General features: G+C 41.8%; 1 protein-coding gene across 1 annotated transcript in view; it reads right to left on the bottom strand.

The window, feature by feature from the left end:
• The window catches only part of SYT10 (synaptotagmin 10), a 34,614-nt gene extending 17,897 nt beyond the window's left edge, over nucleotides 1-16,717 (bottom strand). Inside the window, exons 1-2 of the mRNA XM_061372013.1 lie at nucleotides 16,423-16,717; nucleotides 3,137-3,494 (exon numbers count right to left, since the gene is read on the bottom strand). Coding sequence (XP_061227997.1) covers nucleotides 3,137-3,494; nucleotides 16,423-16,573 — 509 coding nt within the window. The 5' untranslated portion in view covers nucleotides 16,574-16,717. The remainder of the gene's footprint in view (nucleotides 1-3,136; nucleotides 3,495-16,422) is intronic.
• Between the last annotated feature and the right edge of the window lie 203 nt (nucleotides 16,718-16,920).

Raw genomic sequence — 16,920 nt, 5'->3', positions numbered from 1 at the left:
CTTTGACTCATAATGAATTTCAGGGGGACCTGTGTTCCAGTATCTGAAGGGGGCCTACAGGGATGCTGAGGATGGACTCTTCATTAGGGACTGTAGTGATAGGACAAGGGGTAATGGGTTAAAACTTAAACAGGGGAAGTTTAGACTGGATATAAGGAGGAAATTCTTCCCTGTTAGGGTAGTGAGGCACTGGAATGGGTTGTCCAGGGAGGTTGTGAATGCTTCATCCCTGGCAGTGTTCAAGGCTAGGTTGGACGAGGCCTTGGGTAATATGGTTTAGAGCGAGGTGTCCCTGCTCATGGCAGGGGGGTTGGAACTTGATAATCTTAAGATCCTTTCCAACCCTAACTATTCTATGATTCTATGATTCTACTTCTATCTGTGCTAATGAAACCTGTGCAGGCAGGCCTTCCTGAGTACTCCTCACACCTGCAGCTTTAGTACTGATATAACCAGATAACCATGTTCAAACTCTGCCATAGACAAGCAGTGGAGAAAACTGTGTATGCAGGGAAAACAGTGAAGCTGACTGTATGGCACTTCCAGTTTGAGTGAAAACAGATAATTGACAAAATCTCTTTTGCTCAATGTCTCTTAAATTTATAAAGATCTGGGTTAATGCTTGTAAATGTAACATATAAAACCCAGATCCGTGATTTGTAAGGCACAAACCTTCTTTCAAATTTTCAAACTTCATGCACGTAAGATCTTTCAGTGAATGTAGTCATCGTTCCAAGATGACACTGAGTAAAACAGTGCAGCTATATGACTGTTCCCTGAGGAAAACAGCAGCACTTTTGCTCTAGCAAGGCAAAGTCCTAATTACACAGCACCTAGTATCTGTTCTGAGTCACAGCATTTCACCAAGATAGCTAATTGGTCTCTTAATTATTAAGATGTTCCATTGTTGTCATGGCAACATATTTATCTTCCTTTGTTCTGCAATAACAAAGGAATTAATGACTGTGATAATGAAGTACAAGGATGTCAGGCAACCAGATTGTGAAAATGCTTTGAAGCTACTAAAGTGTGCAAAGCAGGTACTTTAACCTCTACTGGTTCTTAAAGATAATACTCCTGTAATAGACATACCTTCCATAACTTAGAGCAAATACATTTTGAGTGGCAGTAAATCTGTATTTACATCTCTAATATAATATTGTGGAATACTGGTAGTATGAAGCTGATTTCTAACTCAGTAAGACTGCCATATGTACGATAAAAGAGAAGGATAAGATGATAATTTATGATATGATGCCCTGGGTTCAACAGTAGCAGGAACCCAGCTGAATGTCAGCTGAACCCAGGACATATGACTTGAGATTTATGAGGTGTGGCTCTAATCTAGCTTTCCTAGATGACATTAGACCAACCTTTTGGACTAAAACCAGGAATGGACATCAGCACTTGCAGTATTTGAACAGAACAGAGGCTGCTGTCTCCTTGCAGTCACTAAAGTCAACAGACCTGCTTGTTTTTCTTTACCTTAGCATCTCCAAGAACCTCACTTTTGCTTTTGTGCCTTTGGGAACTGACTTACTTGACAAGCTCGTCTCCCACCTAATGCTAAAGAGCAAAAAGCATGCCATTTGAAAATACAGGCAATAATTTGAAGAAAGGAACATTATAACAGTCTGCTTACCTACAGATTTACCTGTTGGTACATGATAGATAAAACTCTTCCAACTAATTTCCTATTAGGTACCAGTGAGTTGTGTAATGCTCTTGTCATGCCAAGCTCTATCAGTTTTGGTCTCTCACTGTTTGGTGTAACAGTTAAAATTTCAAAGTTGTCCTCCCAGTGTTTTGGAAATATTCCTCATAATGCCTTAGATACTCTGCTCTCTCCCTTAGCAGATGGATACAGTAGCTGGAGCCAGGCATAGCCGGGGCAATGTGGCTTAAAGCCAGCTGTACGGTCTCATAATTCAGGAGATGGTTCAGCTGCGGAAGTTAGTTAGACCTCCCCTGGCTGGAGTGCTTTTGTTTTTGGGAGCCTCCTGTGGTTGTCTGTTGGCTGTTCCACGTTGTTGGAATAGCTGGGAAAAGCACTTCAGCACTCACCACCACAATGAGCACAGTGAGCTGGCAAAATGATGTCGTAGGGACTCACAGAAGGCCAGCAAAATATGCGCCTGATAAATGTAAAGCACATCTTCTCCAGTCTTGTGCCTCCAACAATTATTGTGAATGTAAGCCTTTTGCTGTTTGTTTTCCTTTGGTAGCATATGTTCATTTATCAGATGGTTTATTGAGGGAAAGGTGCTTCCTATACAATGTTTGTATTCTAACTTATGGCATTGTGCAATACTTCAGGTTTCCTTTAGCCTTTATTTTCCCTCCCTTTGTTTATAAAACATCTGGGTTTTTTTGTTTATGTAGAAAGTGATCTTTGCAGTTCACTGTTTGTTTTGAATGCATTAAATTTGCTGACAGTATTTGAAGAAAATACCATTTGAAACTATAGGTCACTGCACGTCTTCAATACTTTTCAGTATAGAGCAGTACCTAAGACAAAATAAAACTTTCTGTACTCCACTTCAATACAAAAGAAATCACTTCAGGAACATTACATGCTTGTCATTTATTTAAATATCTATATAGAAACTGTACTGCTCTAAGATCAGTCCATAAGCATCTACATTCTTAGATTGGGATTTTAATTCCCTTAAAAGTGGCAAACTATGCATTAAAGAAACATGTCATCAACAATAGTCTCGTCATTTATTTAGTGGAGAGGGAAACCTTCATTTGCAAAAGCAACTGCTGCATCTATAAAAATATCTCTAAAAAGCTAGACTTGTGGTACTTTAAAAAATCACATCAAAATAGATTTTCCTAAACACAAAACCTAAAATGGAAGTGCTTAAAGCAACAACATACACATTTACAAAGTAGTAGGAGATGCAGATTTGATCTTCATATGTTAAAATAATGATCAACTGAAGATACACTGTATGTTTCACAATATTCTGTTCAAAGGACACTGTGGCTTTGCCTTCATGTGTCTGCTGTTTCACCCATCAGTGCTAACAAGTCAGTGAATAATCCAGGATCCTGGAATTTTTCAGCAGAGCATTTTGGCTCTACCTGCTCCCCAGGAAATGTGCTACAAACACGAGTGCCCCTGACTCACCTTGATGATGATGTGGGCTCAGTGATCTGCCTCTGCATGCGTGCATGTCTGATCAGATGCTCTTTCAGTGCGTTCTGGACCTCTGCTGGTATGTCAGGAGAAGTGTGGCTAATTTTCAATGCAGCTTCAAGTACCTTTGTTGTAGGCTTCCCATTTTCTTTAACTTCCTTTTTCTCAGTGGTCTCAAAAACCTCTGTAGGAGCACTGGAGTTGCTCTGGGGGGCATTACTGGCATTGGAGGTGAGGGGTTTGCTTCTCCAGCAGGGCCAACACAACTTCCAAAAGACAAAAAGCGAGACTACCAGCAAGGAGAGCCCACAGAAGCTGACGACTACTGCTAACAGACTGACTGAGATGTCTGCAAGGAACCAGAAACAAAGATCATCATGACAGACAAACATGGAGAGAAAAACAAATAATTAAAAATAACACAGGTAAGGAGATAGAGGTATTTTGATCATTATCTTGCGTAGACCTTTAAAGTCCCATTTAATATGTGGTGTTTTTTTCTTTTTGATCTCTAAGCCTGTACCTTTAAAATGTTATCATTCTCTAATATTCTATTTCATAAATACTCCATTAATTTGTTTGTTCAGGCCAAAGGCCAGTATCTATACCTCTGGCTACACACTCAGACTTCTCAAGAAGTAAGTGACTATCCAAATGTTCTCAAGAGCTCCTAGCCACTGTTGTCAAAGGGTGTCTGCTCAGGAACACATCTTGTGTAAAAAAGTAAAACCACAGTCAACATTTGCTATGAGTGCACATGAAGAAATTGCAGTTCTAAACTGCCAGACTGATACACAAATTTCTTCAGGACTTGCCAGGTTTTTACTCTGTGTACTAACTGCTTCAGAGTCATGTTAAAACCTAATGTTTAAGTGGCACAAATAGGGCCAGGATATTGTCTGTCATAACTAATAAATTTCTAGGGTTAATTCTTAAACTGTGGACCAAGACTGTGTTAGGCCAAGACAGCACATATACATGTGCATCTAAAATTCTGCTCTGAAAATGCAGCTGGCTTTAGTGTATAGGATAAAATGCCCCGAGTTATACAGAGATCATACTGCATCCTTAGCTCAGCTTTGCTGCCCCGTATTTGACTTTTTCTGCCACAATTTGTTAGCATATCCAATTGCATGGTCAAAGATAGGAGAACAGTTTTCATACCAATGAAATTCTGTGAACAGACTTGCATTTTAGGAGATGGTGGATCACCAGAAATGCCAGCTGAGCCCTAATTAGGAGTTTTATTCTATGTGACATGCTTCAGTTTGATTTTTCCAGTATCATTTAACATTATAAAATATAACTAAAAAAAATAATCCTTTTCCTTTGAAAGAAGCCTTTTACATGCTTTAAAAGTATTCAGTAAACCCTGCAGAAGTCCCTCAAGTAATGGCTGCTGTTTGTTACAAGTTTTGACAGTTTAACAGCTAATATTTTGTGTCTATAGCTCCAGGCTACTAAACTGAACCAGTGGAAAAGTGCAACAAGAGTTTGAGCATATTGAGCAGTTGAGAATCACAGGAAGAGAAATAGTCCTCTAGGTACGTATTAGCTCTACAGTATGTACTTCACAGGTCCCTTTGAGAGATGAAGATTCCAGTACAAAATGTGGGAACATTTTCTTTATTAATATATACTCAGTTAACCAACACTGAACTTACAGTCCATTCTACATGAAAATGAGTGAGAATAGAAAAAGCAAACAGAAAACTTTTGTAGTCTGGTGACTTGGAAGATACGGTTCTGCTCAACCTTACTTCATATATGTCCTGGATAGTGTCACGGGAGAAATGGCAGAGTATATGTTCCTTGATTTAAAGAGTATGGCACAAGCTGCTCCCCTTCCTTGAGCATGAGTCTGCCTTTTTGACTGTTTCCAACCAGTTTTCAGAAAGGTGCCTGCCTTTTCTGTCTGTAGTTAAATGTCACAATGTAGCCTTTGGAACATGCATGTCATCTTAACAGGAAATTCATACGGCAAATTCTGATTTAAGAAGCTTCCATATAATGAATGGATGCATAATTACATCTAATAATGATGTAGCACAAGAAGCAAATGATACTTTTGCATATGATCTTTCTAGATAATTTATCCCCAGTAGGGATTATTGGGCTATTTGGTCTAATCTACTGTTTACCCTCATACCCTTCCCGAGCCCTGTAATTTCTACTTGGTTTGCAGCAGACGGTCCTATCTTGACAAGAAAAGCATTAAGAGATGCTGAGTTTACAGCTTGTTTCAATGGCTAATCACTTTGCTGCAAATCTGTATTTCTCATTTGTATTTTTGTAGTTCTAATTTATAGTCTTTACTTCTTTTGTGTCTTTGAGAAATTAAGATATAATATGCTTCATAAGACATGTCTATGCAAAATGCAAATAAAATACTGTACCAAGAAACAAACCCAGGACCTGAAATTCAATTGCCTACACTAGTCCCTGAAAGAGTTTTAAACTGGACCAGTTTATACAATCCCAGCCAGTTCCTGGGCATGTATCAGGAATCAGAGTAGGCTAATGATCATTCTTAAGAGGTGGTTTGGATGTGGCCCTTCTGTTTCAGCAGGCGACAGACTTGAAAAGTATGGAGAGAGGTTCCTACATGCGAGTTGTCCTCAGCACCAGAGAATAGCCTGTGGTGGGTTGACCCTTCTTGGACTACAGATGACCACCAAAGCTGCTCTATCACTCTCCATCCTCAGCTGGACAGGGGATAGAAAATATAACAAAAGGCTCATGCATCGAGATAAGGACAGGGAGAGATCATTCACTAATTACTGTCATGGGCAAAACAGACTTGACTTTGGGAAAAATTACCAAACAATCCAAGTTGGATAATGAGAAATAAAACCAAATCTTAAAAACACCTTCCCTCCACCCCTCCTTTCTTCCTGGGCTCAACTTTGTTCCCTATTTCTCTGCTACCTCCACCCTTGCAGCAGTACTGGGGTTGGGGAATGGCGGTTGCAGTCAGCTCATCTCATGTTGTTTCAGCACTCTTTCCTCCTCAGGAGAAGACACCTCACACTCTGCCTCTGCTCTAGCATGGGGTCACTCCTATGGGAGACAGTTCTTCACAGACTTCTCCAATGTGAGTAATTTCCACACAGGGCAGTTCTTCAAGACCTGCTCCAGTGTGGGTCCTTTCCACAGGGTGCAGTCCTTCAGGAACAGGCTGCTCCAGCATGGGTCCCTTATGGAGTTACAAGTCCTGCCAGCAAACCTGCTTCAGCGTGGGCTCCTCCCTCCCCAGGGCCAGAAACCTATTCCAGTATGGACTCCCAAGAGGGTCACCATCTCCTTTGGACATCTATCTGCTCCAGCGTGGGGTCCTCCAAGGGCTGAAGGTGGGCATCTGCTCCACTACGGATCTCCATGGGCTCCATGTGCTGCAGAGGCACAACCTGTCTCACCATGGTCTGCAACACGGGCTGCAGGGGAATCTCTGATCCAGTACCTGAAGCACCTCCTCCTTTCCTTCACTGACCCTGGTGTCTGCAGAGCTGTCTCGCATATTCTCACTCTTTAGTTTTTCTCCCCTTAAATACATTACCCCAGAGGCACTACTACCATCACTGACAGACTCAGCCTTGGCCAGCAGCGGGTCCATCTTGAAGGTGACAGGCATTGACTCTGTCTGACATAGGGGAAGCTTCTAGCATCTTCTCACAGAAACCACACTTGTAGCCCCCTGCCACCAAAATGTTGCCATACAAACCCAATATATGGTCATAAGTGAATTTAATATATTATACAGAGGCATGGCCCACTGAAGGAACTTTTCTGATAAATTGAACCAGATGAATTGTCAATCAAGCTAGAAAAACTATTTTTCCATTCTCAAAGCCTGACAAGAAGCAGAACTCATAAAAATTATGATCTATCAGAAATAAAAAAAAGGAAAACAAAAACCAAACCAATTTAATTTTGGTTCATTTGCAGTATTTCCAGCTTAGTCTTGAGATGGCTCCCATAATTAGTTTACATTTTGAGAAGAGGCTTTTAGAACTGAAAATTGTATTTTTTTTGTATTTAGAAAATGTTGAAACAGGATGTTTTAACAACTTTGAAATTGCTGGAAACATCTCAAAACCAGAAATACAAAAACTGATCCTTTCCAGCAGAGATTCAATTTGATGAATAGATACTATCAGCTGAAAAACATTCCATCAAAGCATTCCTAGCCAATTCAAGTTTTTCACTGCAAGACATTTTTCAAGCCTTCAAATAACTTGGTGTCTCCATCCAACACCTACTCCAGTACTTTGCCTTTCTCTAAGCTTTTTTTTTTTTTTATTTCTATTAAATTATTTCAAATTCTAAGTCACTCCCAATCTTTACAGAAAGCATATGTTTTATAGCCCTAAAATAATCACATGACACATATCAAGTCTCGGAAGCAGAGCAAAGGAGCTAATTCTACAGTTGTACAAATTATCTTCAATTTTGTTATTTTCTTAATAAAGAACCTTTCATTTTGTACATCATAATACAACAGTTGCCAGCAATTTGAAAAAAAAAAGTTAATTTCAAAAAAGTATTTAATTACTGCCATAATTGCTAAAAAAAACAATAAGTATGCCACATAAACAGACATAAAAAGCATATTGTTTCATTTCCTCACTTCTGACAGTCACTCAACAACAATTATGGGAGATTTGCTGTTACTCGAAGACTGAAATCGTCTGTAGAAGAGCAGTCAAATGGAGCTTTTCAGACCCTTTGCGTGTTAGATCAGATATGTCTCATATTATCTTTTTATAGGAAGCCTGGTTTGAGAATACACAACACTAAGAAACAGTTCTGCAGACTAGGCGTTTCTTCACACCCCTTTCAAGAAAACCTGGCTGGGAAGGAAAACGGGTACTGAAGGTATCATCAGACCAGGGCTGCACTTCCCATACGTAAGGTTGTGTTTGCTTGGTTGGTTGGTTGGTTGGTTTTTTGAAGATGTAGAACTGGTGACAAATTCAAAGATTGCCTAAGCTTTTAGAGGCAGGAGGAGATATATTCTGAGAGACCTTAACTGGCGATATTGTAAGCAGTGTTCTCACTGGTCTCTGGTGCAAAGGAAGAGAAAAATTACCTTGAACTACAAGCAGTTGCTTGACAACTCTTTTTCCAAACTGGTAGTTGCAGCTTGTCTTCAGTGCTACACACTTGCACAGAACAGGACATCTTTCTGAATACTCATCTGGACATGCAGCATTATGCTTTTGCCATTTCTGTTCTCATGCCGGGTAAATTTAGCATGTGAAGAAAATGTGAAGAAAATCCTCTTTCTCACATACCCGCTTCTGATCAGTGGGAAATCTTCCAGCAACTTCAATGGATTTACCATTTCACACCAGGTGATCTTCCTTTACTGAATTCTGTCCTTAAGTCATCTTTATAGTCTTGGTAACATTTCCTAACTAAAAGAAAGTATCCTGTTCCTTCAAGGTTTTCTATTTAAAACTACCTTTTCAAGATACGAAATTTGGACAATCTTATATTTCTCATTTGAGAAAGGCATGTAAAAGGATGTTAGGGAATGTTTTGAGCAATGGTTTCTATACTATGGCTTCCAACAGTTTGTTGCTTGAAACTTGCCTTATAAAAATTCTGCCCATGAATCTATTCGCAAACATCCATGTTGTCAGATTTCCATTTCCAAACCAAATTAAGTTTATTTACAATTTGGTAACTGTCCTGACAGCATACACCCCTTGATGCTTAATTTTGGAAGAACACACTCCACCAACCCATGATCTTGAATGAAGAGAGAGAACACACAGTGCTGTGATGTCTCTGCCCATGCATATGAGAGGCAGGCATGTGTCTGATGTGGACCATGTGAAAGAGAACATACTCTTGCCAGCAAAGGAAAGGGGGGAAAGGAACACCTGGGGAAAAAAGAGGTCATATTGTCTTTTCACCCACCTCTTGGTCTGTATCTGATCTTGGTTCTCAAATATTTAAAGTACAATGTCTAACTTTTTCTCAAACTTATTTTCCTTTAATTTTTATTTTGTTCTCTTGTTCATCGGCCATAAAGAACTTCAGCCATTCTATGGTGGCCACTCTAAAGGGAACTCTTGTGTCTGGAATATCAGGAGTAAGCTCAATCAGATAAACTAATATGTCTCTGATTTTCTTTGGAGGGAAAGCAGGAGCTTTATCAGTTATAAAAGGTCTGCATCCAATAAATCTCCCTTATCCCCATGCATATAAACTAGTTAGCCCAACCGACCATTTCTGCTGTTCAGTTTTCCTAAGGGAAATTTGAAGAACATAAATAGTTGCTGGTGCTCATTTTTACTCAGCATTAGCAGATCTTCTGCAATTACCTGTCTCATCCAAATCCCTGCAGATGGTGATATAATACTTTAGCATGTCTCAAAGTGGCAGGTGTAATCTTGTATTTTCCCTCATAACTTGAATGTGTCAAAACACCCAACTTAAATTTAAAATGGCAAAAATAGCCTTTCACTTAAGAGTCTATGTGTGATCTCCTTTCCTGTTCTCATGAAGAAATATTCCTTGAAGATCTTACTCAAACCTTTTTACTCTAGCCCTATCATGAACGTGGTCCCTCCTAGGCTGTTAATTCAGTCTGATGTTCAAAAGTCATCAAGATCCACTGGCTGATGTGTCATTTCTTAATGTTAACAGAGCTCTATGGCAGTATGTTTCTTGACAGTGAGGGAATCAAATGAAATCAGGTATCACTGTAATGATTACAGCACATGAAATTATTAATCTCTTGTCAAAATAATTTTATCTAAGTTATATTACTTGTTAAAGCATCTCATAATCTATATCTGTACAACTAGAGATGGAACACCCTCTTCTGCCATTTCAAAGTCCACGTACAGAACTTTAGATTATGTGATATACAGCAGATACAGGGTATTTTCCAAAAGGTTACTGGCTTTCTCCTGCACCACACTACCTTCTTCTTTCCAGCAGTCAGAAGGAATTTCCCACAACAGATGTACATTCATGAGCCTCAGAACATGTGTTGTGTGCTGTATGTAACTAGAGAAGATGGCACTCACTTTTGCCTGACTGAGTCACCATGTTTTGCCTGCAAATTTGCCTCTCCTAACACACCAAATGTAAATTGTCTCCAATTCGAAGGCTTTTTCTGGCCTACCTACTTTTCTACATTTTAACTCTCACTTAACCTCAACAGGAGGTACTCCCAGCTCTGCTCAACCCACATCTGCCCACCTTGCCTTCCCTTAAGCAAAAAAAAACCAGCTTCGGGATTGGTCCCATGCTGCTCTCACACTTGCGAGGATGTCTTTTTAAGTATCTGCAAGAACCCCTCATTATCCTCTTTCAGACAAGCAAATGAGATGAAAATACATCCTAAGCCCACAGGACTGCTATTTTTCATAAGCATATCATAGCTGTAACAAGGTTCATGCAGCTCAAGTGTTATTTATGAATTGTCATGCTTATGTTTATTCTTACTCAGTATCATGTAAGAAACATCCCACACATATGATAAGACCCAGAAAAACAGTGTCACTTTATCTTCATCAGCACAGATTTTTCCTCTAGCTGTTATAAATGTTTCTGTATTTTTCATCTGTATTTTTCTGCAAAATGCACATGGGGGAAGATTCGTTCATCAGCTCTTGTTTGTACTGTGTATTGCTGCTGTCTGCATGTTGAGCACTTCTGCATTGTTGTGACTGCCTTCACATTTACTGTAAATAAATCTGGTCTCTCTGGTATGTTTATCCCTCTGTTCTGCCTTTATGCTGCTGAATTAGATGCATTTCTGGTTTTCACAGCTTGTTAACACTGATTTTGTAAAGCATACTTTTCAATAACCCTGCACTTTTTTCCTCTTAAATCAGATTTCCTTCTGGTAATAACTTTGTTCTGACCAGGTGATGAGCTGTACCATAAATAATTTGATCAGTCTGTTAACTGCTCAAATGTTTATTATTTAATTTTACCACATTTCCCTGTAATTGAATGCTCAATTGTTTCACACAACAGTTACTTTCTCATGAAGAATAATCTTCCTTTCTTGTATGACAGTCCTAGTCTTCACATTCATCCAAGCCATTTCTGGTCCCCTTTATGCTTGCTTTGGCAGAGTGAGAAGAACTTATACCCTGTGCATCTGTATGCAATGCGTACTTTCACACACTTGTATTTAAAGGAACCAGGACTAAATGTAAACCACCAGCTGCCATCAGCAGGTTGACAGCTATTAGGGGAGCAGCTGACAGCCAACACAAGGCTCATGGCAAGTACACTAGGAGGACCAAGACACTGCTCTTCAGGGAAAAGCAAGACTTTATTACCAAATAGCCATGTACAGGATGCTCCAGGGTTTTCTTATTCCCTCTGTACTTCTATAGAAAACTGTCAATCATTAGTAGGGCTAGAAACTTGGTAAGTTAAACTTTCATGTTAATAAACTAATTGTGAGTGAAATATTTAGATGAATAACAAATAATCCTGTAGAAGCTGATGATCTTGGCATTGCCAACTTAAAAAAATTCAGTGCCTCACAAGCAAAAGAGCAAGAGAGACTATTGCCCTCTAGAATTCTCTACCCACTCTACATGGCTAAACATGTCCTCCTGGCAGGAACGCAACTGGTTTCCCATCTCTGTTATAAGCATCAGAGATATGCTTATAACAAATGAGACTGTGAAGTTCTGGAGGAGCAGCAGGGCTAAAAAAAAGGCAAATACAGCAAACGTGCCCACCATTTGCAGAGGACGCACAATGAATTTTAAATGGGTGTCCCTTCCAATCTCTAGCATACTGTGATACTGTGATACTGTGATGCCAAAGCTCCCCTCACTACACTCCCTGCAATTGGCTTAACCTTCAGAAATGCTCCCAACTGGGGCTTTGATGTGCTTGGTTCCTTTGAAAATAAGAAGGGATGCTTAACTAGCAAAAATTAATTAGAATCTTTTATTAATCAGATAACCTGAGTCAAAATACAGATATAACCAAGCTGCATGTATGATTTTTGGACACTTCTGGAAAATAATTTACTCGGATTAAAGATGAATTTCACCAGGAGCAATCCTGCACATCCAGCTCCTATATATTTTCCACCTGAACTCTTCCTATTAGTTGACAAACCTCTTATTCATTTTCCCAAATCTACTGGAAATCAAGGAGGTGTAAAATAAAGACAAAAACAGTTGCATATCTAATTCAGCATTTTGCCAAAAATTTTATATGTTCCAGAAGAAACCTCGCATAAAAGCCTAACTATATAAAGGTATCATAAATGTAAAGAGCTTCCTAATCTTTTCACTTGAGCATTCCCCTGAGATGAGGGAATTAATAGCCCTTGTAATTACCAGGGCAGAGAATATAACAGCAGATGTCTCTCTTCACTAATTGTCTAAAACTGATCAAAATTTACAAAATTATTTACCTAAGATTCTTTGCTGTGACTGCCATAAATTAATTATCCATTACACTGAACATGATTACCCCTTCTTGACCCAAGCAGTGAGCAGTAATTGAGGGTCCTAAGGTGGTGATTTGTTGTACTCTGCCTTCTCAAAGCCATAGTCTCCATTTTTTGTCCTGTGTCCCAGGCTCCCTGTTATTTGTGTTTGGTTCTGTTACCCTTTTTATGCTTGTTTCTCATACCTAGACAACTACACTGTCAAAAAAACAGTACTCAGCCTCTCTTCCTGTCAGTGAAACTTCCTGGTTTGCAAGGTCAATGTTGTCTCATATTTTGCTTTCAGCCTGTGACTGGGTGGTGCATCTTTTGTCTCAAGTAGCTGATTCCTCTGAGAAGCTTGGCTGCTTTTCATGGTCTAGCTGAACAGAAAGCAATCATCACACCCGCCAACATAACCATATCACAGCAGTTCTAGTTGCCTTATTTGATAGTTTTGACTTCCAGAGCATGTTTATTCTTGTATTAAATAGAAATGGTCTGCTTTCCTTTTCACCATCTACTCTTTTCCTTTTTGAAATTTTTCTTGCATTCTATTTTCCAAGTATGGAAAGGACCCTTTCCAAGGATCTCCTTATCTTTTAGACTTCCTTTCCCCAATGAAATCTCATTAGTTATTTTTACCTATGCTACCTTTGTGACACTTTTAGGTATCGACTTTCTGAGTTGTGGAAAACTGAATGAACCTGCCACTTAAAGAAAGAATATGCTATCCCTATTTAGTCAATTACTAGTGTTATTTCTTTTCTCTCCTCTTTATACTGTCTCCTGGACTATTTCGTTTTTGGGGTTTTACTGAAAGTTTAGCTATGACTCTATAATTTAACAGCATACAATAATAAACCATTATTTTGCAATAACCCTATCACAGTCTTTTGTCTTCTCCACATCTTCCAGAACTACTCCTCACAGCTCAGGTGTTTTGTTACTCTTACCACAGCAGTTTCTTCTGCACACACTTCAGTGCTGGTTGCAAAAGTTAATTCCCCAAATACTGCTATAGCTGCAGCCTCAGGGAGCAAATAACTGAACTGGCTGCATGATGTGCTATCACCCAGTGTGAGCATATATTAGGAAAGTGTTTTCGGGACATACAACAAACTCATAGTGCTGAATTAGCCATTCCTCCTCTCTGCCACGCAGCTATGGCTGCATGACACCAGAACTGTGCAGAGTTTACGCAGCCACAGAAGGATATGGCTACATGATATGGATCCTCATGATAACCAAATGCTACTATCGCATGTGTGAGACAGGTATTTCAGAAAAACACAAACATTTATGACTTCATTCTCAGAATAATGATGGAGAACACTTAGTGTTTTTACCTTCAGTGAACAGGAACTATGGATGTTCAACACTGTGGACAACATTAACATTATCCATAGAGATGATAAGGAATTCCACATGCATTTGAAAAGCAAAAGAGATATGGCATGGTTCACCTTCCAGTGACGTAATTTTTCTCAGCCTAAGCTGAATTTACAATGTTTCAGTTCATAAAATTAATGCAAGTGATATTTATATCTTGTCTATCCAAGTGTTTACATATTCAAATATCTGTCAATTATCAGCAATGGCAGTGTGTCTGTTCCTCCTCTGGAGACATAAAGTATTAATGTATGCTCATTAGCAGTGTTCTTAATGAGACAATGTTTAATATAATGTGTGTGCCAATAAAGTTGACACCCATAATCTAATGACAGTTTCCTTTTACAGGGGAAAAAGTGAGATTTAGGAGTTCAGCTGAGATGTGGGACCCAGTGGTTCAAGCCCCTGGTCTTTTAATTATTGGGCTTTTTTTTTTTTCTTTTCAATCCAACAACTTCAAGGTAGTTAAGGTTTATAAATGAAAAAAGAAGATGGTCGATTTTGAAGACGCGTCTAAAAAGAAGCTTCTGTTACTCTAAACAATGCACTATCAAGGCAAGTACTGAAGTTCACATTTTCCAAACAGCAAACCTTGTTTTACCTCATGGGGAGATATTGTAGCCTCCATATCTCACCTGTTTGTACATCAGCTTTGTTTCTATATGACGCCTAATACTGACTGCTTGTGCAGTACTCTAAAATCACATCAAATAATCTTTTCAGAGCACAATTTTCCAGGCTCTGTATGGTAATTTTATTTTCATGCAACCTTCTATGATTCAGACCAAGACAACTAGCACAGGGTGCAATTGAAATATACTTAGTAATTGGCTTTACAAAGCACAACAAATCCACAATCCATGTGGGTGGAAGCTTGCTACAACCCCCCAACCCCCCCAGGTGTGGGGTCAGGACATGCCCAGCTTCATGAGCCACAAAATGAGCCAGCACAAAGACCTGGGAGAACCAGCTGGATACCAGGATGGGAAAGAAGAATCACTCCTCTTTCAGACAACAGGTTCTTTGTTCTGAGATACTACAAGTAACCTGGAATTTGCAGTTATTTCTGTAGGCATTATAAGAGAAGAAAAAGTAACAGGTGTGGCAGCAGCTCCAGCACAGCTGGGGCACATGCTGAGGACCTGCTGCTTTTCATGACCTGGTGTTAATTTATTTAACTTGCACTGTACACTTGGTATTTGTTGGCCGTATTGCAAGCTGTCCATTTTCATTTATGGTCAGACAGAACAGGTTACCAATCCCGGCTGGCAGAAATAAAGCATAGAACTTGGACTAATGTTCCAAGTCCTGTCCTAAAAATAGGACACAAAAGCCCTCATTTGAAAGGCAAAGGTCACATAAGAGTACTCTACAGAGTAACGCAAACACAGCACAGAGTCGGTTCCAAAAGAACCAGACAATCCAGAAACCAATGACCAAAGATACCACCCGTAGGAGTCAAAATTCTAGTTCCGACCCCGAGAATTTAATTAACCCGAGTTTCCTCCTCTTCCCAATTTTCCAGGAGGAGTCCTCGACCTGGCCGGAGGGGTGCCCTGACTCCACCGGCTCCCACGGGCTGTCCTAAAGCCTTCCTGCCTCCCTCAGCCACAAACGGGGTGGATGGGACTCACCCTAAACCCGGCTCGGAAAACACCAGGAGCTCCGCCAAGTTTCATCGCCAGATCTACTCTGAGCCGCGGATTGGCGACCCGTGCCCCTGGACCAGACTGCGTCCTAAGATGGGGGGTCTACCAGCCGTCGGCGCCGCCGCACCTCCGCGCAAGTTCCGCGTGCTCGGAGGAGCGCCAGCGCGATACGACGAACACAAGAGGACAGCCAGGGAAAAGAGTGAGATGGGAGCGGGCGCAAACCACGTCGCAGGGAAAGGCGACCTATAAGAAAACCTTATTACCCGTACTAAGAACACCGACCGCAGCGCTCTGCCCCGGTCTCCGCACGTACGGCCCCGCGCACAGACAACAGCCCGAGTCCGAGCTTTGCTGAAAGAGAAACTCCCACCAAGGGGAAAACCTTGCTGGAGCGGAGCTGCGGAGCGCAAACGTGCGGGCTGCGGGGGGTGCAGGCTCCGTCTCCGCGGCGGCACGGCTCCGGCAGACGGAGGGGCTCGCACGTCGGCGGCGATTTCTCTCCCTTCGGCACGTCCCGGTGCTGCCCGTCCCCATGCCTGCTCCCCCGCCCGCTGCCCCGCGTCTCCCCTGGGGCACTGGCCGCCACCCCGGCGGCAGTATCTCCGCTCTCCTCGCTGCTTCCCGGGAAGCTCCGAGAGCTGCGAGAGACGATTTTAGAGCGGGCTGTGTGCCTACCCCCCCTCCGCCCCCTCCGCACGCAGAGAAGGCGAAGGGAAAAGTTGCGCTCGCCGGCCGCCCACGCCGGCGCTGCCCGCCCTGTGGCGGCGGCAGAACGAGCCCGGTGGCGGCGGGGCCGGCAGCTGTACCTGTGCCGCCGATGCCCTGTCGGGCCGTCTCCAGGGGGAAGATGCCGGCGCACTTCTCCCGCTCCACCTGCCCGCCCAGGCACAGCTCCGAGATGATTTGCAATGCTTTGTGGCAGAGGCTGCCCACGCCGTCCTCCGCGGGGAAACTCATCTTCTGCCCCGGCCGCCCGCTTTAGGCCATGGCCGGAGCGGGACGGCTCCGCGCCCGACCCGCGCAGCCTTCCGCGGGGAGCGGAGCGGGGCGGAGCGGAGCAGCGGCCGCGACGGCGCGAGTGAGCCCAAGAAGTAGTGAAGGGGGGAGAGGGGGGAGGCAAAAAGGGGGGAGGGAGAGGGGAAAAAATAAAATGAGGGGGGAAATGAGCATCCACTTAGCAACGCCTTTTGTGCCTGGCGGGCTGCGGTAGGCGGTTCGGCCAATGGCAGCCCGGGGAGGGGGGGCTCGGCTCTGGGAGGGGGGGGCTCTTAATGCCCCCCGGGAAACTTTTCCTTCCCTGCCTC

The sequence above is a fragment of the Neopsephotus bourkii genome, unplaced genomic scaffold, assembly GCF_033783945.1.
Source record: "Neopsephotus bourkii isolate Nb327-2 ecotype Australia unplaced genomic scaffold, CSIRO-AGI_Nbou_v1 NB_1589, whole genome shotgun sequence".
Lineage (NCBI taxonomy): Eukaryota > Metazoa > Chordata > Aves > Psittaciformes > Psittacidae > Neopsephotus > Neopsephotus bourkii.
This window is presented reverse-complemented; position numbering and strand designations above follow the sequence as displayed.